This window comes from Plectropomus leopardus, chromosome 18 (genome assembly GCF_008729295.1).
Source record: "Plectropomus leopardus isolate mb chromosome 18, YSFRI_Pleo_2.0, whole genome shotgun sequence".
Taxonomy (NCBI): domain Eukaryota; kingdom Metazoa; phylum Chordata; class Actinopteri; order Perciformes; family Serranidae; genus Plectropomus; species Plectropomus leopardus.
The window spans coordinates 19,005,186-19,031,322 of NC_056480.1; the positions used below are offsets into that span (position 1 = coordinate 19,005,186).

A 26,137-nucleotide genomic window follows, 5' to 3' on the forward strand; every position below is an offset into this window, starting at 1 on the left:
TTTGCAGGTCGCCCGCAATTTGTCAGTTAATTTGACTGCAGTTGCTGGTTCTGGCCACCAGGGTGCGTGAGCGGGCATCCACCAAGAGGAGCGGAACTAAACATCCTACTGCTCTTGTTTCCTACCGCGAATTGCGCACAAACACACAGGAAGTACACACCAGTAGCATTTACCCAGTTTCGACCATAAGATCCCTGGTGTCACCTGTGTAAACAAAAACAGCTAAAGTCATTTCAGTATAAACAGTTTAAACTACACAAAAGCTAAGTAATTAGAATTGGAGAGATAACGCCGAGCGAACTGTTAGCTAACTCCCGTTAATGTAGTTAACGCTGACTGGTTGCGTACACTGTTGGCTGCGTTTGCTAAACTATGCTAACATCACTGTCTGTTTCTTGATAAGGCAAGGTTAACAAAAGTCGTAAAACATCCAACTATGGACAGTAATCTCGAAACACCATACGAAGAGGAGGATGAGTTTATTGAATGCACGGTGAGTTAATGAAAGGTGGCTTACAAACTACTCAAGAAAGAAAAGCAGCATGGCTGTCACATATGTTTTATGTGTACCTGTCGGTCCTAGTTTTACCTTATGCAGTGTAACCAAGCTGAAAATGAACTTCTTTGTCCACCCGCTACTTTGACTGGTGAACACCGAAATCTAATAGCTACTCAGTAGATAACCAGTGTTTTTTGGACGGTAAGCGAAGCAAATCTAGCAACCACTTCAATATCTTCGTAGCATCTGGCTGGTGGCTGGTGGTAATGTCGCATCCCGAAACACAGAAAACTTGAAATAGGTACAACCCTCTTTCGTGGGTCAGAGGCTTGTCAGTGTTTACTGAAACAAGATAGATGGTGATCCAGCTTTTTGGATGCTGTTCACTAATGGTTTGAATCACTAGAGGCTACACAATACGATGTAATCACGATATTTAAGGCATGATACACAATTATTGCTTTAAAATGTTTTGCGATATCGATATTTATTACCTTTTTTAATCTGCAAATAATGCCCCCAAAGGAAAACGTTGTCTACGTCTCTTTTATTTAATAAAATTTCAATATGTTCGTCTCACTTCATTCACTTTTATTTCAGCAAAATGTGTTTTAGTTAACTAAAAAAAGCATTTAAGAAATATATTCTAGTGGGCTACTAAAAGTTTAATTTGTATTTGCAGTTATCTATAGAATAAATGGACTTGGACTTGTATGGCGCTTTTTTAGTGATTTGACCAGTCAAAACGCTGTCATACTACAAGTTACATTCAGCCTTCACACATACATGCACACACTGAAGGCCCAGGCTACCGTACAGGGTGCCATCTAACTCGGTAAAAAAACCCAAAAAAAACATTCATACACTATCACATACCAGTTTGGGGTTCAGTATCTTGCCCAATTATACTTTGACATAAGGACTGTGACAGGTGGAGGAGTGGAGGAGCCGGGGATTGCACACCGACTCTCTGATTAGTTGAATCCACCGATCGTTCGATTAGTGGACAACCCGCTCTACCTCCTGAGCCACAGCCACTCTGAATCTACATTAGGGATGCATATCACAGCCAATATCTGCTGATACAGTTGATGTGCCAATATTATTGTGAATCCCCAATAAAAACCTAGATACTTGGTGTGTGTGTGTGTGTGTGTGTGTGTGTGTGTGTGTCATGCCACATGTTAAATTTTATTTTAATTAATTTCTCCCCCCACCCCTACTGTTCACTAGTACTGCTACTGCTACTTGTACAACAAGATGTTTCCGATATTTTATCCAACCCCATTTATAGCTATGAAGACAGACCAATGGCTGCTTTAGTTTAGCAATGTGTATTTCATGTAATAGCAGCTGACTGTTAATCATACCATCATTCACAGCTACGAAACTGATTAATTTCTGTTTTCTCTTTGAATCCAGGTCTGTGATAAATCCATAAGGGGTGAAACCCTATACAAGATACACCTGACTACACCAGGACATATAAAGGTATACAGCAACATTTACTAGTGCAGGAAGCTCTGTAGTCTGCTAAATTTTATACTTTTGTAGCTAAAGCAACCAGTGATATAGACTGATAAATAATGGTCATTGAGCACTTCATTGTGACATGTGTTTTTGCCATGGACCAACAGGTTCACGCTATAACTCACAACAGGAAACAAAGAGCATCCAAAAGTGATGTTTCACTGTCTTTCCAAGTCATTTGTAACATCTGGGGACATTTATAAGATCTCTTCAGTGTTTTATGTCTGATTTATTGCCGTCTTGAATATCTTGATACCTCACTTCTGCCAGCCAAACACCATCCATATTGGTATGCCCAAGCTAAACTGGTGGTACAGTAAATATCAGATCAACGACAACAACAACAAGCAAGATGTTGCCTAATGCTTGTTTGACCAATATGAAGACAATGTCGTGGTCATTTTGGAGGGGTGCTGTGTCTTTGGAAAGTGCACTTTGCAGTAAGTTGATGGCACATGCAGAAAAACTGACCTTTGTGACCCGAACTGCATTTTCTTTATGTTGTCTGAAATCGTCACGTGTGGATGATTGTGACCGACACAGCTTTTTGCAAAAGCAGCCGTCGTGACTGCTCTGCATCACAAAATGTCTCCTTCGATCATACAGCAGCCATTTGTTTCTGGAGTTCATCACTTGTAGCTAAACTTGCATTTTTCTTGGTCCATTTTCATCAAGTAATGACACTAACGCGCCACAAGAATGGTTGTCGATGGTTTTGTACATGACAACCAGAAATCCTGGATACCTTTGCAAGAATATTAAAATGATTCTGAGATGGACAACTTTCTTCAATGGAATCATGTTATGTTGGTTACATGATCTGTTTTGTGAGAGACCTGATGGCAGGTCCTTATTGTGGTGTCGCTTGGAGGATGTCCTTGACCCGCTGTCTCACACACAGTTTTCTGTGTCTGCCTTGTATAACAAGATATGATTTCCAACTCCTTCCTGAAACATGCCAGTTCAGGGCCTTGTAAGATTTCTGGAAATCTTCTGCATTGACCAAAAGCTGCAGCACACCCATGCAAAACGCATGGCAATGTCATAATGCTTCTGCATTGGATGCTTTTGTGTTGAGCAAAGGAGCCAATCACAAGAGACTGTGAAGATTCGCTGGTGCAAAGATTTGACAATGGACCTCAGACTCATTATTTTCACACTGTGTACTGCTGGAAAGTCCGACCTGGAAGACAAATAATCAAACATGGACATTACTTTTAAAACTCCTCATTACGGAGGCTAACTCATTGTCCACTCTGAACGGCTACAGCAGCTTCTCAGCAACTTCTTCAGTATCTACACTAGATGTGTTCAGACTCAGTTCTGGTCTGCGGTCATCCATGTTTTAGCGTATACAATCACTGTAGTAAAGCAGGTAAGCAAAAGTTGCTTCAGTATTGGTCCATGTCTTTTGGCCATATTTAAGAAAACTGCAGTCTGCTTGCACATTAAATTCGGTCTAAAACAGGCATTATAACCTTCTCTCTCAAAGGCGGTGTAACACATGCATTCATGTTTAAAACCTGGGGATATGTACCTTTGCTACACCTCAAATGAGCTGTGGTTTTGGTCAGCAATTTTGTCTTAAAAAAATATATTTGCATGGTATAACCCTTTATCTGTTTCAAGCAGTGGTGAGCCAGTGTCCTGTTTACCCAGCACCAATTGACTTAATTTTTATTGCTTTTCTTTCGTTCCTGGCAGAAAGAGGATGCCATTGTTGCTTCTGGTAAGTAGACTTCATCTTCAGCCTTATCATTTTGTTCTGTCCTGGCCTTGAGTTTAGTTGCTGTCTATTCTGGCACATAATTCAGTCCACACACAAAGGTAACAGAGTTTACTCTAATTTGTTGCCTGGTTTTTAATGGAAAGCCTTTTATTCTGGATCCATCAATGGCTTTGATTCTCTAACAGTGATTATGAACTCAGAACAAATCAAAGGACATGTCATTGTTTGGACTCTAACGTACTGTATTGAAAGTGTGTGCCAGCGGGGTGCCCCCATGTACAGAGGCTGTGTCCTTGTCCTCGATGCAGCGGCCGCAGGTTCAGCGCAGCCTGCAGCCCTTTGCTGCTTGTCATCCCCCCTCTCTCTCCCCGTTTCACACTTGAGCTGTCCTGTCCCAATGAAGGCAAAAATGCCAAAATAATAATCTTGGCAAAAAAAAGAAAAGAAACGGTGTGCCATCGCTTTATAGTTAGATATAAAACCATTCTGATCTGGATCTTTATGCTGTACCGGCAAAAGTATGTCTACAGACCTTGATGTGCTTTATGTCTGGGGCTTTGTCAAGATCTGACTTGGCCCCCTTAGTTCCAGTTAAGGAGTATCTTGACTCGCTTGCACAGAGCCCTGACCTTACTTCACCTTTGAGATGAATGGGAACGCTGACTATGAGCCTGACCTTATTGCCCAACATCAGCGGCAGACCTCACTAAAGGCCCAGATACATCAAACCAACATTAAAATAAACTGTTGCAATGAAAGCTGACCATTGCATCGCCTCTTGTTGCCTGTGTCTCGCCCAAAAAGTTTTCACCTGAACACATGGCAAAGGCTACAGCTAACAGCCAACTAACACATACCTTCTGCGCCTGTGTGAAACTTGTTGTTAAAAGAACAAAGGATATTATTATCGTGCAATTACTAACCATTTTTGGTAAAGACCTCAATGATTTAAAAAAAAAGAAAGAAAGAAATTTCCCATTGTTTCATGCCTTCTTGAGGTAAGCAGTCTGTTGTCTTTCTTCACTTCAATTTCTCTTGTCATACACTGAACTGTCAAGCAGAGTAATTTCATTCACTGATGGTCTCAGCTGTCTCTAGAGACGAAGGTGACAGATGATCACCATCGGCCTGACATTAACTAACAGCCAGCCATCGGCTTGGTGTGTAAGTGTCAAAATGCTCTTGTGGCTGAAGTTGAGTTTTGAAGCAAGGTTCCAAAATCTTGCGGAGAGTCCTCCAAATGCAGTCTTAATGCCAGTGCTTTTGGAAGACGATGTTAGTTACTTATATAGTCAGTTTGCAGACAGTGTCCCAGGTAGCCATAATAGCTCAACAGTTTGATAAATCCAGCACATGTGATTACCAGACTAATTCAAGTCTCGTAATAAAATATGTGAAAAAACTGGAATATCTTTTTGGGTTACCAAAACTCGCCAAAGCTTGCCGGAGTTCAGTTAACTGGAGCTGCTTGTCAGTTCAAATATTCACATGGATGGCCTGTTGTTAATGGTGGAGGGAAGGCGGGTCCTTCACCATGTCATATGCAGTGAAATGATTGCTCTTTGTCGCTGAATCTTGATGGGGACAGTGTCTCTAGGACAAGGGTCAAAAAACTCAATGACTTTTGGGTAGACAGTGTTTTTGTCCCCCACTTTTAAGTGATGCACAAAAGGGGCTTCTGCTATAATTCCATAATGCGCAGTGGGCTTCTGTTACATTGCTGCAGAGAAATCGTATGCAACATTACCATTACTTGGTGAGAGAAGTTAAAGAGACATCAACTGGACTGGATGAAGCCTCAGATACAGTGGCATCAGGGACTTGGACAGCAGGTGAGCTGGGCTGGAGAGGGGCATCTTTCGGCCTGTTTTGTCAGTTCGGAGTCTGTGAGCAAAACTGGCTGGCTTTGAGAACGTTCCTCAAAAACCTCCTTTGTATTGGTGAGGTCTGATAATATATAGAAAGAGCCCTGTTTCACTTTTGTATAGGGAGTGTTGTGGACAGTTTCTCATTGGCACATTAGCTAGGTTCATCACTAATGGTCTACTTCCGATCTTGGCTTTAGGCCTGTTGTTGCCTGCTAGTTGAGATTGCGCCCTTTGTTGGTGTCCTTTCAGTTGAAAGAGATGTCACTCATTCACCTATTGTTCAAATGGGTGGCACTTGAATGAAAATGAGTAGCACAAGCCCACCTGTGCTTACAAGACTGCTTCAAAACTTTCAGTAGCCAAACTTGGTGGTTACAAAAATAATTTTGGTGCTTGAACATCAGTGGGTGCATCAGCACTCGCCTACATCTCTGAGGTTCAACACACAGAAAGGTGTAAGGTAACTGTAGGCCTTAGAGGCTTGCAGACAAGCTGTGCATATCAGATAAGAATGTGCTGTGCAATCCTGCACATCAACAATCAGATTGGGTATTCGATACCTTTAAGGGAGCGACTGAAATAGCCCAGTACCAAGTAGCATTGCAATGTCTGCAGTCAAACGATACATGGATACAGTCCTTTTTGCGCTGGAATCTAATCTTTAACCACAAACTTTCTTTTGCTGCCATCTCTGGAGTCGCTCTCCTCATGGTCTGTTTAAGTCTGCCCAGTTAGCACGAGCTAACAGAAGCAGCTGCAGCCAACATCTGACATAAATCTATTGAAGGCCCCAACAAACTGATACCAAAACAGCTCAAGTCTGTCATTAAACCAGATAATGACCATTAGGTAATGTTAGCCGATGCTAACTGTTAGCCCTGTCACTGGGTGTGTGGCAGCCTCAACTGTCCCTGGTGTCAAGCTCACACTTCCGCAGCAGCAGCTTTAACCCATACAGTCTGTGGTGTGATGAAGATGAGTGCGGTGTCAGTAACGGAGTTGCCAGTTTGGTGGGCTGACATGGCATCAAAACTTTGGGCTTCCAATTCAGCACTCATTTGTGTCAGTGTCTCTTAAAGGGTTCTGGTATTATCATTGGTCAAAGAATTTTTTAAACGATATCCAGTCCTACTTGCATGTATAAAAGAAACAACCACAAAAAAGTTTCCAAAGGAAAACTGTGCATGATTACTAATGTGCAGCCTGCAAGGCATGTTCCAGTTTAACCTGTTGAACAATGCGGTGTACGCTCAAATACAGCAAGGTGGACGTCTGTCTGTTTTAACTGAAAAAAGAGCTGTGGCATGCTCATACTTGCAGTGAAGATTTTTTGCAGTTATTTGGGAGATTTTATGTATGGTAGGAAAAATGTATTTTTCCACCACTGTGGGTTATTTAAGTAACACCACAGGCAACCAAGGTCGTAATGCTTCCTCAGGCATGTTTTTTTTACATACAGGTGTTTAGTACATGCCATTTTATCATCTTGGTCAACTTTTCTTTTCTTGAAGACATCAAAGAACACCAAAGAATCATTAGATACTGAAGATTGTACCGCATGTTTATTTCAAAGCGACGACTTCCCTGCTAATGTAAGTAGAGGACTTGAGGACTGAGGTGTTCAAAGGTGAAACTTTGGAGATCATGCATAACAGCATGTATGGTCAGTGATTTGCAGCAGTCGGATTACTGATCTCAGTATGTGAAGTGGAGAATTCAACCCTTTCAGCTGCAAAACAATGTACCTCCCTTAGACCTTAGACCTTAGAAATATGAAATAGAAATTTAAAAATTTACAATATATATATATTTACAATTATATATATATATATATATATATATATATATTCAAGATTCAAGATTCAAAGTGTTTATTGTCATATGCACAGTATGGAAACATGTTTCCCTGTACAATGAAATTCTTACTTTGCTGTCCACAGAATGCCTAACGTTTAGCAAATATAAAAGAAATATGAAATAGAAATTTAAAAATTTACACATATATATACACACATATATACATACACACACACACATATATATTATATATATATTTTTATTTTTTTTTTTTGTATATAAGGAAAACAGGATCATTCACTAGTAAGGCTTGAGGGAGATAAGTGTGACATTAAGTGGATCTGGAGGAAATTCACTTTGCAAATGCAGTACTGATATTGTTGGGTGTAGCTACATCTAAAATACAGTGGCATTAAAGATAATGGAACATTGCCTTGGTGTGTGAAATATACTCTGACCAGCAAAGTGAGCTCATCACAAATGATGTGATGCAAGACAAACAAAATGCGTTCTACACTTAAGTTAGATCATGCAGTGTGCGTATGATACTTAATTATCTAACCTTGTCTGTTATTCTAATGACCAGTATTTGGGTTTCTCAGGACGCGCTGTCAGAAAGCACCACATACCGATATTTGAGGACATTGTACAATATCTGGATTACATGAAGCTTGATGAGCCCATCATTGGTGAATAACGATATCAATTTTTAAAACAAATTTCCATGTGAATTTGACCTTTATCTAACTTTTTTCTGCTCTTGTTTCACAGGCTTAAACTTTTTGGATGAACTGCCTTGTAGTGACCCGCAGTCAGGCCCGAGATACGCGTGTAGGCTGTGTAATCAGAACGCAAACCTCTCTGAAACGGTCCGTCATGTGATTGGACGTAAACACCGGCAGAGATATGTGGTAAAGCATTGTGAATATTTTCAGAAATCTCCAATGGAACTTTTTGAGTGTCTGCTTCTGATACAAATTACGATGAAACAAAGCAAGAATGCCTTTCTTTTTTGTTCATGTAGGAAATGAAACGGCCAGACTTGGTGACCTGGACTAAACAATCCATAATAACCCACGGAGGAAAGATCATACGAGCCAAAGCGGAGATAGTAGAGAGACAGGATGGACAAGGATGTCCAACGGTGGGACATGCTGATTTCAGTACCCAGACATGTTGAATACAGTGTTGCCAACTCTCTTCCAATGAAAGTAGCCATCATTACCTTCGAAAGCTGCTAAAAGTCGCCAGATGTTGTCATGCATTTATTTGCATATTGGTGATGTCATCCAGTGTATTTTCATACAATGGTTGGTATGATATCCTACAAATTAGTGCCCTGCAAATGACATAACATCCTTAATATTAGTACTTAATATAAAGTTATGTATTTGTCGTGAAGTTACAGGGGTTAGGTTTAGGCAAGTTAAGTTAATGTGGTTAGGTACAACAGGACAGCCTCCTTCTTTACTCCTAACAGCACACAGGTCCCATGGTTTCAGCCTTCCAAAATACATGGGTTTTGTACGAATTGCTGCCTCATCATTACGTGTAAATGTATGAATTCTGGTGCATTACTTTTTTCGTAGGAAAACATACGAACAGTGCATGCAAACAGCCTGTGTCATAGCACATTCATTTGGGATAATGGAAGCATTTTACAACTCCTCAGCAAAACATTTCAGTGCAATGAGTGCTTTCTTGCGCTTCCATTTCAGAAAGGAGAGCATCAACGTAAACATAGAAACTCAATAAAAATGAACTCCCACGGCCGCCTCCTCTCTCCTGCACAGTTCTGCTCTTTGGGAGAGACTCTGGGCTGTTGGCAGAGGAGCTGTGGACTGTTACTACTCTCAACAATATGCATGGGATTTAATTACAATATATTTGATTATATTTCTCTCTTTTTCCGTGACGGTCTGAATAAGTCACTCATCGCTTTTTAGAAATAGAGTCGCTAAGAGGGTCTGAAAAGTCACTCAGTCTAGGGAAAAAGCGGCCAATTTGGCAACACTGATTGAACATCACTAATTAATATGCGCTTAGATTAGAATTCGGAGATTAATCGGTTGTTTGTTTTACTGTTTTTGTTTTTCAGAAATTGCAGAAAAGGGGGATAGAGGGCAGATTAAACATCTCAAGAGGTACATTAATTCTTTCTATCTTGGTAGGAATAGAAAGTTGGATAAAACATTGGTGAAATTACATAACATTTCCAGTGTTTTTGTTGTGTGTTTTCACATGCCTTTCTGAGCTTTGAAAAACACATGAAATGTCAGGGCCAGCAACTCAGTTTCCCCATTGAATTTTCCTCTCACCTTTGCATGCTACAACTGAAGTGAATTATGCCCTGCCTTTAACAGATAAACAACCTTTTTATGTAGAAATAACACCACAACATTAAGAATCTGAACTTTACATGATAAAGGAACATTATTTCAACCTCAGATGTCATGTTTTTCCTAATATTTGAATACTAAAAACAAATCAATTATTCCTCATCAGTCAGTGAAATGCTTATATATAAATGGTTATCTCTTCATGCAACAAACCCACATGAGAAAACATGAATATTTCATTAAGTGACAAATGTCTGACTTCTTCTTTTAGCTCTTCTCTTTTACAATTTCAGCATGCACTTACTACTGCTAATTAAAACAGATCTTATGAGTCATATCATGTAATATTTTTCCTCAGCTAATGATAAAATGACCACTGCTTTAAATCAGAAGAATACGAGTGTGTAATCTCATCTGCAGTTAACCACTTACCGAGTCACTACACATAGCATATATGGTTATAGTATATAATGGTATATTATGGTATACTGCAGCTTTAAGGAACTATTTACAGAAAATATGCCAGTGAATCCCTTATATTTGATACTTGAACTATATCTTTACTCTTGTTCCCTAGATCCCCAAAGACAGAAACAATATCGGGACCAAAACATCTCACAGAATTTTACTCAACGAGATGTGCCGCCACTCCTACCAGAACTTAAGAACTATCGGAAAAAGACCTTTCACCCACGGAGGTATCCCCCAGGTGACCCATATACAACCCCTTTCCATCCCGAAGACTCTTACATGTTGAACAGAGACCGACCGATGTACCAGCAGGAGGACGCTCTCAGCTTTGACCGCGTGGAAGATGAGCTGCAGAGGGCTGATTACAGGGAAAATGATTTAAGCAGACGAGAGTATATGGAGCCTGATTATCGTAAGGAGTATGAAGACAAATTCGTAGAAGATCCACAGAGAAGAGTTGTACTCGAGCCAGACGGTGTTTCCAAGTATGATTCAAGGGAGGAGTTGCCCCGAGGCCCAGAAGATTTTTACCCAGAAGAGGCTTCTCCTTACAGAAGGTCCTACCCTGACAGAGATCAACTGAAGGAGTTCTACTCTGAGGAAGTCAGGCGTGGCCGATTTCACTATGACAAGTACCAGCCCTCGCAGCTGATGTACCCAAAAGACGATGAGCAACGACGGTCACTGAACAGAGAAACGGATAGACATGACAGTATGTATAGAGCAGGCATGCAGGGGTCGAGTGAACCAGAGGCCAAGAGGAGGAGCTTTCCCACACCTGTGGAGAGTGAGCGACCGCGTGACCATCTGTTTGTTACAACCAGAGATTACTGTCATGGAATGAGAGAACCACATCTATTGGAGGCAGACGCTGACCCTGGGCCAAGAAGATGCGGACCCCCGACCTCACAGAGACAAGTGGAAGTTACCAGGGCCATGTCTGACATCCCAGAGCCCTTCAGACGTTTCCTGAAAGGGGCCTCTAATGGCGAGGAACACGGTAAAAGAAAAAGGAAGAGTCGCTTCTCCGATGCCACTGCAGAGGAGGTGGAAACCACAAAGGAGATGTGAGTGATATTGTGTCTTGTCATTTTTCTGGAAAGATTGCTCTCCATGAAACTTTTTTAAAAGTGTTTTATATTGTTTGAATGTTTTGGGTTCTTACATTATGTTTCTGGACATATTTGATTTCTGCTTTAAGGTTCAGTGATGAATATGGACCCCCAAATCTAAAGTTTGGCCGTCATCCTAGATCTGAAGTCCAAGGACCACAACATCCTGACCTCTACACTCAATCACAAGTAAAACTGAACTATGAGACTAAAATATTTTTTCTTCTGGGGAGCGCTTCATCCCAGCGCTGCGCCTGGGTTTTGTTTCTATGACACCACCATCTTGACATTAATGTTAGCTAGTTAGCTAATGTAACACTATGGTAACAGAAGGTTGACCACACAGTTAACAACAAGCTTAACAATGCATATGGTGATAAAAGCACAATGCTCACCAGCAACTTTCAGTGTCCAGCCAGTCTTTGTTGTGATAGTTTCCGACCGACATGTCATATGGCTTGGGATAGACGGTAAGGTCAAGTCAATTTTATTTCTAAAGCCCATTATCACAAATCACAATTTGACTCAGAGGGCTTTACAGCATACAGCATCCCTCTGCCCTTAGACCCTCCCATCGACTAAGGAAAACCCCCCCCCCCCAAAAAAACTATAACAGGGAAACAAAAAGGGATGTGACAGTGACAACAGCAGCACCTTTTGGAGAAGTTCAGAGATTTTTAAATAGAAATGTTTGGAGGGGCCGAATGACAACTTTGTAGCGATCTGAAAGAAGATGCCTCAGGTTCCCATGCTGGGGGCCCACTAGGGGTCGCCAATACTTCACTGAGGGTCGCAAAGCCTTTTAAGAGTGAAATACAACTTTTTAAAGAAAATACTGATATATACAGTTGGCCTGTATTTTATTGCTATTTTTTTTAAAAATAAAAATCAACTTTTAGATTATTATATATTATCTTTTTTAATGTTTAAACTATTATATATAAACATTTAAAAACACCTCACAGGATAAGAGCATGGTGAAGACACAAGCTTTGTTTGCAGAGCCTTCGCTCCTGCCTAAACACTCTGATCCTGCATTTGAAAATTACACAGTTAGGGGCACCCAGCAGCTCACCTGGCAGAGTGGGCGCCCCACGTACAAAGGAAAAGTACGTAGTTAAAACAACCAAACAGCTAATCCAACAATGGCCAAGTGTCAGGGAGAAGAATACACTAAATTTGTCAAAAAAAATTGCTCCGATCGCTTATTAACCACAAACATAACTTTATTGTTATGCACTGGGTATGATGTGAAATATACACAAAACATGCCACATAGACAGGGGTCGTCAGTTTACCCATGATACATGATACGAAAAGGGTTCCTCATTGGGCACAGTTAAAGAAAAAAGATGCTGGCGCTAAGAGAAAGTGCTAAGTGTGTGTATACATGTAGCGTAACTGTTGTACTGATGTAAAATCTGTTTTTTTTTCAGAGCTTGCCTCATACTGAAAGCTACCAAAGAGGAGACTCTGATTCGAGGGGTGTCTTTGATATGCTGGTAAGATGTGAATTTGTATTTGTAACACATGCAGCAGTGATATATTTGTTATGCAGCTATTCACTGACATTATCTAAATTATGTCATTTTCTCAATAGAAAAACATTGAGATTGAAAATGCAGAAGAGGCTGATTTCTTGAAGAGCGAACTTTGCAACCTTCTGAGAGAATTCAAGTCCAAAAAATCAGAGAAAGCTGTAAGTGTCACCCTGCTCGGTCTTTTTATCTGAACGTGTAGTTTTATTACCTGCCCCTCTGCAAAGCACTAGAAATTAATTAAACATGTTTTGTTGTTGTAGCAAAATAGCCAAGGTCGAGCAGCCATCCCCAAAGACTACAACAGCTTAAATTCAGACCCAGAGCTGTCTCCAAGACACCAGTATGACCAGTACAAGCAGTATGACCAGTTTGACACAACTCTTAGACAAGATTTTGACCATAGACGACCAGAAGACCGCTACTTCAAAGAAGATCACAGAGGAAGAAGCTGGCAGCAGCATGAGCATCGGCCTGACGAGAGAAATACCCCCATCCAAGAATACCAGTATCCCGTACGTGAGGAAGTCAGACAGTCAAACAGAAACCGCTATGAAGGTAAATATTAACTGTGTCTAAAAATATTCATAAATGTTTTCTATATGCTGCATACGAGGTGTTACTGGGTCATACTTGTCTCATATTTGTACCATTTTATGTTAAGTTTGTGTGAATAACTGATTATTAAGAAACAATGAATTTCAGTTCCCTCTGTCAAAATAAGCCTACATTTTTCCACTTACTTTCATGCAAATTCCCGTTGTTTTTCTTTCAGATGTTTTCAGACGGCCTGGGATGTCTCGGATGCCACTTGCCAAAAATTTAGATGAGCCAGAACATAATCCTGAAAGGTTTCAAGAACCCATGCACCCTCGGGACAACCGACCTGCCGCTGATGAGCTCTTTGACTTGCACACTCCTGCACCTCCATTCCACATGGAAAGAGGGCCCAGGATGAACAGGGGCCCTCAGTACTCAAACAACCTGGATAAAATCACCTCCACACTCCTGGAATTTGTGACAAGGAAATAATCATCTGAAGTTCTGTAAACTAAACACTTATACATTTAATGAGAGAATGTTTTCTAATGTTATTTGCTTTAGACATTTTGTGTGATTTGTGAAGGCATAAAACATAAAAACATTTGTTGACTGCAGTTGTCGTGTCTTTCTGTTCTTTATATTACTGATATCACCAACGTCATGTAGCAGTTTTGTTCTTTTAACTGTGCAGCAAATGTAATTAAGATCAACTTAGTTTAACTGAACTTAACTGATCTTTGTAGACTATCTACTGCAGGTATTTTTGAATTATGTGGTCTAAGGTAGCAGTTTAATTAAAACTTTAAAACATTTTTGTGCTTAATCTGTCACATCAGCTCTCATCCACCCCAAATGTTTCTTGAATAGCCCTGGATCTAAATATATCGGCTATATGTATATGTTTAAAAAATAATAAGCCTTATAATAATTTTAAAAAACAAATGTATCTAATAATCTGTATTTTTGTTCATAGTTATACTTGAATAATATACTCCCTTAAATTTCACCATTCTTAACATATTATATATGTATATATATAATAATATAATATATAGTATACATACTAATTACATATAATTACATAAGAATAAAATATTCTTTTGACTAATTGCTGAAACCTAATATTTTAACACCACAATTCAAAATCTAAAAAAAATAAATAATTTTTAATTTGACCATTTCACTTGTGTTTAACTGTTACTAATATTTTGGGGCCTATTTTATATATATATATATATATACATACACATTATGGCCCGTATCCTTTTCAATTTAGCGAATTTAATCAGTAACGTCTCTGATGTCATTAAGAGCGGTGGGTGACAAACGCCGTTGCTCAGGAAACGTAACTGCTACGTCATCACGTCCAAACATCCAACTCTTTCCGGTTCGAGTAGCAGCCATCTTGATTTCCTTGCTAGCTAAATAAAATAAATAATACGCTGAGCCGGACTTCACTTCGAACCCGTAAAACAAAGTGAGTAAGAAATTAAAATTCCTTTGTGTGTTTAACCTTTACAAGAAAGGCGCTCGTGTTGGCTGGAAGTAGGAGCAATTACTTCGCTTCTTTTCATTTGCTGTTCTTGACCAATAGACGATTGTTTTGGAAGATGAACATAGGCGCCATTTCCCTCCCCGCTCTCTGAGGCGCTTATTGGTGGCCCACTGAAGGGATCACGGGTGGTTAGGAAACTGATGCTCTGTGTTCGCCATGTTGGCTCTTGTGTGGATCACTGAAAGACGGAATGGCTATTTCTGTTGGAGCCCGAATGGCGTCAGTTGCAGAACGAACTTAGCCCCTAAAAACCTTGATTGGTGGAATCTAGTCCGAGGTTTGATTGGTCTGAAGGACAGATCCAAACGTTGTCTTTATTGGTTAGGCTGCTTCTTCCTAGCGCTGGAAAGCTTTGCAAACTTTCACTCGATGGCAGGACTCGTTGTCCAGTGGTGATTAAAATTAGACACACTGCGATGCACAACGGTGCTGTACAACAGTCACCGCTGTGTGCATCTCCCACTAGCTAACATTTACTTGACTAACGTTAGCACGAAGTCACGGTCAGCATTATCATACCGTTAGCTGCCGGTGCTAAGTGTGTTTGTTGTAGGTTTATGTCCAAAGTATTTTGCAGCCGATAGGTCACAGTGTAGCACTACAGTGTATTTTAATATTCCGGTTCATTTTAGCGACCGTAGACTCACTGATAATTAAATACTGACTGACGTGTGCCTGATGTGTTGGGTTCAGTCTCACCTACTAGCCGTATTGTTCGTCCTAATAAGCTTGTAATGTATGTTGTAGTGTCCTAGCTAGAGAGCAACAAAGAGCAAAGTTTCTCCACTCCCAATGCCAATACACTGTGCGATCCAAATGCATGTTTTAAGTGTGTCTTTGTTTCCTTATGTAAGCAACAGTCCTTGATAAACTGAACGTGCATACCTTTAAATACTAAGATAATGAAAGCAGGGCTTCTAATCATTCCACATTGTCAGAAAAAAATAACCTAATATTAAGTTGCACTTGTGTTAATTCTGGTTTGTTGTTGTTTTTTTTAAAATCAATGGTCATCAAATAAACCCTTCTAGCCTATCTCAGATTCACTCATTTCATACAGGTTTTACCATACAAATTCAATGACTCTTAGATTACTTTCCAGGCCCAATTCCCTCAAATTCAAGCACCCAATAATACATAGTTCAAGACACTGGTCAGTATAAATCCATTATAATACAGAGGAAAATTATAATGGGAAAAAATAAAGCTCACAGAGAATTACAAAAAAAAAAAGAAAAGAAAAAGAGGCTTGAATGTCTGATCTAGGGCTGGGCAATATATCATTATTATATTTATCATAACACATCGTTATTTATTTATTTATCATACATATCGTTTTTGGTTCCGGATATCATATGATCATAACTTGTCTGTTACTGGTTTAAGAGGCTGCCTTAGTAAAGTGATGTAATTTAGTGAACATGCCAGACTGTTATAGCTGCTTTTTTAAATTTGCCTTTAACCCACTTGGTCATTATCTCCACATAACTGATGATTATCCAAACTAAAATTATATAAATATTTTGTGATAGCACTAATAGCCAACCCTTCAATATTTACATAGAGGTATTTGGTCAAAAATACTGTCATATATGATTTTCTCCATATTACCTAGCCCTTGTGTGGATACTTCTGAATTGTGTTATGTTACAGTAACAGCAGACAATATCCACTATCCAAGAACAATATTTTCTTCTATTGCTCAAATTATATAAATTCAAGCACTGTCGAAGACCCATATTTATGTATGTTTTCATACACTTTCAGGGCCCCTTTACTATCAAATTCACAAACTGCTAAGGTTTTCAAGGACCTGTGGGAACCCTGTAAAGATGTATATAAAACAAACATAATGTCTCTGCAATATCTCCAGTGAATGTAACTATTTAAAAGGTGCTTCGGCATTTACTAGCCAGGGTTGGAAGTTCACTTTTTTTGTTCACCTGCCACTCTGGCTTTTGGATTTCAAAATCCACCAGCCACTCAAAAGATTTCCATTTGGTTCTTTTGGCAGGTAAGAGAAGCTAGCAGCAACTTACATTCTGCTGGTGGCTGGTGATAATTTACAACCCTGTTTCTATCGATTGTTAGCAGTGGAGATGAATACTGTGCATACAAGTTACACCTTTGCAATCTGCCCCACAGCGTAGCTTTCTTTATAAACCGAGTAGAGGTATGTTAATTGTGTTTTTACTTCACTGTTTTCTGTGCATGTGAAATCTAGCAGTTATATTTAACACGACTGGATGAGGGTCGGTCATACTATTCGGAACTGTGTAACCCGTGTGTAAGTCATCCAGGAAACCATTTATTTATGCAGGTGTGCATGTATTTTTGTATTTTTTTGGGTGAATGCATAGCTTGGCCTGGCCACCCTGAGGGTTCTGTGTGTTTATGAAACCCATAGTCTGGCTGGTGTATGTTTATCTCTAAACAGCGTCAGTGAGAGCAAACATGTCCCTGCTACGGGCAGCACAGGTCATGGGAAGGTCTCATTTGCACGGTGACCTTGCCAGGTGTCATTACTGAGGCATTTTGGGCAGCCAGAATACATCTACAGAGAGAACTGCCGGAGAGATTAATATTTGTGCAGCTCTGCTCTAATCATTAACTGGGTGGCTGTAGTACCTGCTCTAGTCCCCATGCTCCTCACAAAAATAGAAAAGGGAACATTTAGCTTTGTTACTCTTGAGTCTCTATCTTGTTCTCGCGCCCTCTCTCTACTTGTTCTGCCCCTCCCATCCTGTAACAACTCTCCTCTCTGTCCTTCTCCATCCTTCCGGTTCCCCTCCCCCTCCAAGTTTTTCATTGATGGGGCAGGTTTTGCTCTCTTTCCCTCTCTCTTAAGCTCGTTGTGTTCCTCGCTACACTCGGGATTTGCAGTAATATGCAGCTTAAAGCTTCAGGACATACCACTGCACCTTAAACAAGTAGTCAGTGAAAGGCTACTGCGGCCAAAATGTTATTTTAACACACTTTTAATTTGCCACTTCTTGGCACACTAAGCTTACATGTCTTGATGAGTTTGCATATTAGATGTGGAAGTATGCAGTCGATGGTCCATTAAATACACAGGCAGCCATAATATGCTTTGGTGCTCTAAAGTAAAGGTTACTGTGTAGAAAGAATGCACCTTAAACCAGTAGTGAGTTAACAAGAAGGGCATTGTATGACATTGCTGACGTGTTTTTTTTTGATGACGTTTTAATTGTGGAAGTTGCTGTGAGCGTAGTTTTTTGGGGTCAAGACAACAATGTCCTTGTTTACAGATTTTCACCCATATCTCTTGAGTCATGTTTATCCACAAATAGGACGAGAATCAAATGCACTGTTTTTTCTTGCCCTCGTCTGTGGTTGCTCACCAGTCAGCTGATTCTTGTTCATATTGCACTAAAGCACCACAATGATCTGTTTTGCAGTAATTAGTTTTTGTGTAAATTTGATTGACACCCATAATAAGGTTTATATTAGATTAATGTTGTGGTTAGTTGCATAACTAATTGTTCCCATGAGTCATGAGAATTAGTGAATAAAGTCTAACTCAACTAAATCATATTCCAAGCGAAAAATTAGTGGCCATGCATGTAGACAGTTTTTCCTCTGCTAGCATAATATTAACAGAACAATGAATCTCATTATAACAAGTAGGCTGGTTAGAGGCTAGATGTTTGTGCTGTGTACCTAGGACTGTGCAGGGATGAATGAGAAAGCAAGGACAAAATGTGTGTGTGTGTGTGTGTGAGTGCGTGTGTGTGGATGTGCATGTCTACCTGTGCACACGTATGAGACAGCGAGTCTGCCTAGTATGCTTTTGTACTTTAAATCATGTGGATGCAACATGCGGCATCCATACTGACACTTGTTCCAGCCAGTGAGGGCCAGCGTGGCTGCATGCATCACTGTGCTGTCAGCCTGTAGCAGCAGAGAGGAGGCGGGGCAGAGGGAGACATTTAGTTTGACATTGTAAATAAGCAGAGAGCAGTTGTCAGAGAGCAGCCCGTGGAGCCTTTCTCATCCGTTCAGCAGCAGGAGAGGCAGGGACAGCCCGAGGACAAACAATGCCGAGGCAAGCCACCAATAGCATACCCTCACGCACTCCTTCAACAGCTTTCCATAACTTTATTTGCTCTTTTTTACCTATTCTCCTCTCTACTCTCTCTTCCTCTTTTCTTTTCCCTGACCCCTATCCTGCAGCTCAAGGTAACTTAGAGCAGGAAGTTGGCTGTCGGTAAAAGGGGGTTGGGCGGAGGAAAGGGGAGGAGCAAGGGATGTGTCAGAGCTGACTGGTGTGTGCAGCGCCCAATGGCATAGGAGGACATTGTCCTCTCATTGGTTGCAAGTGTCAAGAGTGAGGCGGGAGCCGGGTGTGAGGCGGGGTTTGAGTATCATGTAGCATGCTAGATTGATTACTCTTGAATGTTAAAGGGGAAGGAGGCTAGAGATTTTTGTCTGTGAGTCGGGAGTGCCGCTGTACTGTTTGCCTGCTGTTGCGCTGTTGCCTGCTGCTGTGCTGGCTTTCTATTCCCTCTCGCCCGCTTCTCTGCGCTGGGCCAGGGGTCAGCTCAAAGACAAACGCACGGGTCACTGGGTAGAGAGAGGGAGAGGGGTGAGAGAGTAGAAAAGACAGAGAAAGAGAGAAGGTCAGTGACTTGGGGTGAATTGGTCAGAAGAGAAACAGGAGAGACGGGGCTGTATGTTTAGGCAGGAGGAGGACGTTGGGGGGCTGCTGAAGGAGACGGGGCAATGTGTAAAGGGAGAGTGGAAGAGAGAAGGGGGAGGGGTAGAAGAAGGGGGGCTTGCTCTTCTGTGTGTCCAGGCTGAGAGCCTTTTTAGAGCCGTCCAGTGGAGCCAGAGTGCCTTTTGTCTGTTGATACGATCAGGGGACTGGAGGAAGTGAAGGAGCTTGAGAGACTTTTTCTGTCAACCTCTGTGCCTCTTCTTCCTGCTGCCGCTGCTGCACTCAAGGAGACTTGAACAGGGCTATCTGTTTCCCTCTATTCTGCTGTGCTCCAGCAGGGCAGACCGTTCACCATGAAGGGCACAGGGGTAAGTCTGACTGCTGAAAACACACACATCGACCTGTCAAGTTGGTTAAGCTTTGAGTTTCCGAAAAGCTCACTTTTTGGTGTCTCGCTCTCCATCATGCTCTGCAGTGATGAGACAGTGTCTGTCCTTTACAGCCGTCCTCGATCCCCCCTCCCTTGCCTGTCCTGTAGTACTCTCCTTGGAAGATTGGAGTTGTGCGCTCAGTGTGTGTATGTGTGTGTGTGTGTTTGTCTCATCCATGTCCTTCAGTTGTCACTTCAGTACATCATTGATGATTTTTGCAGAATAGACTAGTAGAAAAAGAGACTTGTTCATGCTGCATGCTTCTTGTGTTTTGTTTTTTTTTAATTCTAGAAGTTATAATGTAGAGTGAAGTCTGTCTGCTTTCGGCTGTCACTTGTTGTGGTTTGACTTTGGACCACCATGCGCACACACACACACACGCGCGCGCGCACACACACACACACACACACACACACACACACACACACACACACACACCACACACCACACGTCAACGCTTACCCAGTGCCCAGTGATTGATTGCTTCTAAGTGCCAGACTCTGTGTTCAGATGTTCTTCACTGTCTTGGTGTTGATGTCCTGGGGGCCTGTGGCCGCAGTGCCTCATGGTGCTGGTCCGGACCCCTGTCCCCCCCCCGACGTCCTTGTTTACATGCTAGTGCCAGACAGTGACGCAGAGCCGACAGGCAAAGATGGCATCCATGTTGAACAGAGATTTGCTGTATATGGAGGACTCTGAGAGGATAACTGTCCATGTTGTTGTCGCTCTTGGTGTCACGGGTCCGCAGGGGTGGAGGTGCAGCTGGTTTCATTGACCTCAGGACCCCCCAGGCCCCCACCCCGACAGTGCCAGACGCCCAGATGGGACAGACTGTCAGCCTGTCAGCTTCAGGGACAGAGGAGGCTAATAGTTTGATCTGATCTCTTCTGATGGAATCTTTGGAGGGCGCCTCTTCTCTCACTTGCCTCCGACTGCCTTTCTCTCCCCTCCCTTCCTCCCTAATTGAAAGTTTCCATTGGTGCCTTTGACAAAACAAAGTCCCGATGGGGAAAGAGAGAGTGCGAGAGATTGAGAGAGGGAACCTAAAAATAACTCTTAAGTTGAAGCCCTTGCTGCCAAATCCCAGGGTTGGCTGCTGTCTGCATGAGATTTGAATATCATTTGTGGCCCGTACTGTACCATAGGCACACCGGGAGAAGGAAAGAGTAAACGAAACACGCCAAGCACTTAGACATAGCTAGGCCTTTCAGCTTATCACTAAGGTGACCACTACCGCTGTGCGTTTACTCTTTTGCCCTTGCTCCCCTATTTTTTTTTCTTGTACATGTGTACACTGTCACCAAAGACAGTGTGGGCAGCTGGGGGGAGTCAGCTGTGTTTCAGCGTGCAATGTGCAGGTAGCTTTAGCCCTGCCTACTTTGACGCCAGAGACTGGGCCTAGCATTGGATGAAGGTCACAGGAATGTGAGATTGGCTCCTGCAGTCTCTCTTTCAGCAATGAGAAGGAAACATGTAGAGGGAGATGAGAGGAAGCGAAACCCAAAGGGAGATACATAACAAAGTTAATATGTACAGTATGTGATGTTTTTATTAAGCTTCTTACAAAGTACACAGCCTGAACCACTGGGGTCACTTAAGTGCTGCAGTGAAAGTTGAAAAACCTGTCCTTTTCTGTCCTCCCCTCTTTCCCTCCCCTTTTCTCTTTCATCTCTCTCTCTCTCTCTCTCTCTCTCTCTCTCTCTCTCTCTCCCTCTCTCCCCCTCCACCCTCTCTGGTTTCTCTCTCTCCTCTGTTGAATGACCTTGGGAGATCAGTGACTAGCACTTCCTGGAGTTGGCTTGAAGCAGAACCAAGGGCAAAGTTTGCTCGGGCTGTTTGGTTGGCTTGTTCGGTCCAGCCATACCAAAAGGATGTTTCACTGCAGGTCACAGCGAGGAGCGTCCGTCATTTTGACCCCCGTCTGTTCTTTTTAATCACAAAACATTTGCACCAACATCTGTGAAAATGTTGTGCATGTCCCAGTAGTTAATCTGTAATTCCTGGCTGGGAACTTCTTGTTTTTTTGTTTTGCCTGAGTAGATCATTTACCCTGCATGCTGTAACTGTGCCAGTTTGTTTCTGTGTGGTATTTGTGGTTGGATTCATCAAAGTGAACGCTGTAATTGTTCAGGATTTGTAATACAGCCCCTTTGATTTATGGCCTTCATTTATAATGAATGTTTGCCAGTATGACAATTGTTACCTAGGTTTTATTAAAAGCCATCTATTCAGGTAAAGTAAATCAGAATAAAACTGACATACTGACTGTTAGGTAAGTAGTCCAATTATATATCCTGTTTTAGAGTAACATATGTTGTGTTGCATTTGTTTTTTGCATATGAGTCCAGTTTAAACCTTTAACCTTTAGTGACCTTCCTATAAAACTGCCCACTCTGCATCATTGACAGTTTCAGACAGCAGCATGTGGAAGATTGACCTCTTGCTAGACATGTCAGTGTAGCAGCATTCATCCAATAGTTGGTATTACATTACACAAAAAAACGTCTTTCGGTTGATTTCATCATTTATAGTGAAACATTGCTGTAACAGGTCCATGTTGTTTGCTCTTTGTACAGCCTGATGTTTGAACTCTCAGCAACCATGAAGAGTAACAATGTATAAAGTTGCATGTCATATTATTGGGGAAAGAAATAATTTCTTCCTCTTTGTTGTCCCCTTCTTTTATCATTTGTCAATTCTTCATTTACCTGTCTTCATGTTATAGGCTAACAGTCATATGAAATTGAAAGGGTGTTAGTAATAAGTTAGTTTTAAAACTATCTGGTATTATTTATGCCGCAATATTTTAACTAAATTCCCAATACTCTAAAATACAGCCTTTTACAGTCATATAATCCATAATATCACATAAAATTGATGCACTGACAAGAACAATCTATTTGTGATAATATTCTAAAAAAAAAGAAACGTCATAGATTTTCACACTGTTGGACTGATAAAAGTAAATAGATAAAGCAGACATAAACTAAATGTAATATCACTCAGCTGTGAGATTAAGTTCCCCTGTAACCAAGGTTCAAAATTCACACTTTTTGCAGATTATAACACATGCTAGGGTTGTAGCGGTAACATTAATGGTTAACATACTGTGTAAATGTTTTTTGAAAAAAGGCAACTGAATGGAGAATCTCTCCTGCTGATGTGCATCTCCTCTCCTCCTTGACTGCCTATCAGACTTTTTACACAAACTTCAATTTGTCTTAATCAGTCTCAATTATAATCAAGCATTTAAGCGTTTGTTCAACCAAAAAATAACGTATTTCCTTTTTTTAATGGTCATTGTAACTGATAATGATAATAGTGTAGCACCGTGATACTGTGACATGTTCAAGGCGATTATTGTACCATGAAAACCTTACACAGTTGCAGCCCTACTTGCAACACATTTTTAACTTGAATTTTGTACAATACATACCCTTTTACTTCTGTGTGGGTCGAGTCTTCTTAGCGCACATCTGCTGCAATGTGAAGTGTCAGCTGTGCTTCAGGGAACGATCTGCGATGAGATGAGCTCTTCTTCAGTACGATGACAATGTGATACTAAAACACCTCAGGGAAAAGTTCACTCTTCTGCCTCAAATAGGCCTTCAGTTTGTCCTGAACTGCTGTGCCTCATTACCTATCAACTACACTCAGCAAAATTAGGCTCAATTTATACCAACTGTCAAGTCATTAAGGGGGCAATTAACTACAGAACATTTAACCTTAACCAAAAACTGTATTGTCTGATTGTCTGATGCTGAAAGTTTGCCTTTTCCTTACTCATTACTAATTTAAAAGAAATAAATGAATAGCCATAAGTATAAGTGACATTATTTTGTTGTTTTTCCGGTGTTCTGCCTAGACTGCTATTAGGTTATTTGGACAGGAATTGAAGTCTCATATAAAGTGGTGTGATGTCAGAGTAGGAGCTAGTCGCTGATGCTGCTGTGAGTGGCCACTTGATGTGACGTGCCAGTTTAGCGAGAGAGGGAGGGGAGGGAGGGATGAGAAGGAGAGATGCAGGACTGGGCTGGCAGAACAACATTAGCGCTGATTCAGCTGCCGCAAGTGGAGCAGCATTGACTTTCTCTGAGAAGTTGGAAGAACAGGGATCAGGTGAAAGTAAGTAAGACAGAGCAAGAGAGAAACGCACACCCACGGGTGACAGAGAGAGATGGGAAGTACTGGAGAAGAGACAGGAAGAGAGATGCAGATCCTCCATAGGAGGAAGTTGCTGTGTTGGACAGTGTCGACAAAGCACAGACATCACATTTGTCCTCAAAGACACACACACACAGCAGAGTTGGTAGGAAACCCAACACCGGCATCTCTCGGTCTCAATGACCTGATGAAGGACAACAGAGCCGCAGGGAAGAGGAGAGGAGAGATGCACAGTACAAAACAACACAATGTACCCTAATATAGAATACAGTGGCAGCTTAGAACAACACAGCAGAGATGTCAGGTTCATTACAACAGAATGACACAGTGTTATCCCGAATAAAAAGCTCACATCAACGTTTGTAGATGCTTTATTTAGAGCGACTTACAGTGCTGACCATACGTGTTAAGGAGTGCACTGAACTAACAAGCTTTAAATTCTTTTCATTTCCATTTAAGGAGTACTCCAAAGCTTACTATAGATCAGAGACCTGAAATACAGAAGCAACTAGTACTTATCAGTGCAGATAAAATAAGCAATCTCAACACTGGCTTTCTCTCGTTGTCTGCATCAACCTCCAGACCTTTTACAACTTTTATAACGCTGACATTTATTAGCTTTCGGGGAGTTTTGAAATTGATTTTCTTTGTGCAGCAGATTGCCCCACTCAGAGTGTTTGTTTGACTAGACTAGACCCGGACCATAGAAGGTGTTGCAGAAGTCAGCAGAAGACATTATGTTCTGCACTTGTGTGTCAGACATCAGCAGACTCCCACGCTAACTTTCCATTGACATAAAGCCTTGGGAAATATTGTGATATTGGTGTACTGTGGGTAGAGAAAGCTAGTTAGCGACATTCAAGGCATGTTGATACCTCAGCCTTCTTTTCTTACTCGCATAAGTTCATTTTCCTCCTCTCACGCTTCAGCTTGCCTCTCGTCACACCTCTTCTCACATATTGACTGCCCCCCCCTCCTCCTCTTGCTGCTGTGGTTAGTGCGCTGTGGCTGTGTATTTAGATTGAAGGTCAAGGGGTCAGAGCGAGGGGGTTGGGGTGTATGTGTGATTTAATAACAGCTCTTTCTCTCTCAGGGTGTTTTAAAAGAAAAGACAGGAGTTTAAGAGATGTGTGAGAGCAGAAGGAGCTTGGGTGGCCTGTGTGTTTTACTTCTTTTTTCTATTTGAACTCTTATCCTTAGCAGTTTTTCTCTGGGCCACAGTGTTGTTACCATGATAATTAGCCTGGTGGTTGTCTGTAATGCTGTTAAATTTAAAATATATATAACTAATTGTTATTTATTATCAGGCTAGAGAGAACACACGTTGGCAGATAAACAAGGTTGTCTTGTTCAAAATCGTCACAAGATCAAGTGCTGATAGGGGTGGTGAAATGCTGTTTAGTTGAAAAAAAAATCCCTGTCTTATTTTGTTCAGTATATTTGCATGGTCATGGTGCTGCAAAGTACACAGAGGCCATGAAAGACTTGACAGAGGTCAGTTCACCCATCAGGCAGAGGAGAAAAACTACAATTCCCATCAGTCATTCCTGCCCCGTGGAATGCTGGGATTGTTCTAGTGACTGCAGGATTTCAATCAACCTTGAAATGCAACTGGACACTGGAGCGTTAGACAGAGAAGGGGAGACACTGTCAAGGTCAATCACTAGCCTGGCATGCCATAGCTACAAGCTGCCTGATTGATTTATATAAAGCCATCCCCTGCTGCCATTCTGTCTCATTGATTTAGGCTACTCTCTGTCGAAAAACTGAATGACAGAACAGGATGCAGCAGTGCTGCTTCTGTATTATTCAGTAACTCGTACAACTGCCAGAGAAGCAATCTTTCCTGTCAAAAATCAATCCTGGATTCTGGATAAGTGATT

At 41.3% G+C, this 26,137-nt stretch overlaps 2 protein-coding genes across 6 annotated transcripts in view; both read left to right on the forward strand.

Annotated features, from left to right (window-relative positions):
* The first annotated feature begins 165 nt into the window (after positions 1 to 165).
* On the forward strand, positions 166 to 14,040 carry si:ch211-13c6.2 (uncharacterized protein LOC100000125 homolog). 2 transcript variants are annotated; one of them, XM_042506133.1, is made up of 13 exons: positions 166 to 493; positions 1,922 to 1,990; positions 3,734 to 3,758; positions 8,026 to 8,112; positions 8,195 to 8,334; positions 8,448 to 8,567; positions 9,522 to 9,567; positions 10,340 to 11,300; positions 11,435 to 11,534; positions 12,782 to 12,847; positions 12,946 to 13,044; positions 13,147 to 13,441; positions 13,659 to 14,040. In XM_042506133.1, the coding sequence occupies exons 1-13, from the start codon at positions 437 to 439 to the stop codon at positions 13,913 to 13,915; spliced, it is 2,322 nt and encodes a 773-aa protein (XP_042362067.1). In that variant the 5' UTR covers positions 166 to 436; the 3' UTR covers positions 13,916 to 14,040. The 2 variants fall into 2 exon arrangements, with proteins under 2 accessions (XP_042362067.1, XP_042362068.1); XM_042506134.1 differs by lacking the exon at positions 3,734 to 3,758 and having other exon boundaries at positions 475 to 493.
* Positions 14,041 to 14,803: 763 nt separating this feature from the next.
* nfyc (nuclear transcription factor Y, gamma) overlaps positions 14,804 to 26,137 on the forward strand; it is a 30,481-nt gene continuing 19,147 nt past the window's right edge. For all 4 annotated transcript variants that reach the window (XM_042506145.1, XM_042506147.1, XM_042506146.1 and 1 more), the window contains exon 1: positions 14,804 to 14,903. The gene's annotated coding sequence lies outside the window, so the exon portion shown is untranslated. The remainder of the gene's footprint in view (positions 14,904 to 26,137) is intronic.

What these genes read in the sequence shown, in the direction of transcription:
- si:ch211-13c6.2 (XM_042506133.1), top strand. Translation starts at nt 437, where the DNA reads ATGGACAGTAATCTCGAAACACCATACGAAGAGGAGGATGAGTTTATT. An exon ending in CTACACCAGGACATATAAAG is followed by an intron (nt 1,991 to 3,733) that starts GTATACAGCAAC and finishes CGTTCCTGGCAG; the next exon opens with AAAGAGGATGCCATTGTTGC. An exon ending in CAGATTAAACATCTCAAGAG is followed by an intron (nt 9,568 to 10,339) that starts GTACATTAATTC and finishes CTTGTTCCCTAG; the next exon opens with ATCCCCAAAGACAGAAACAA.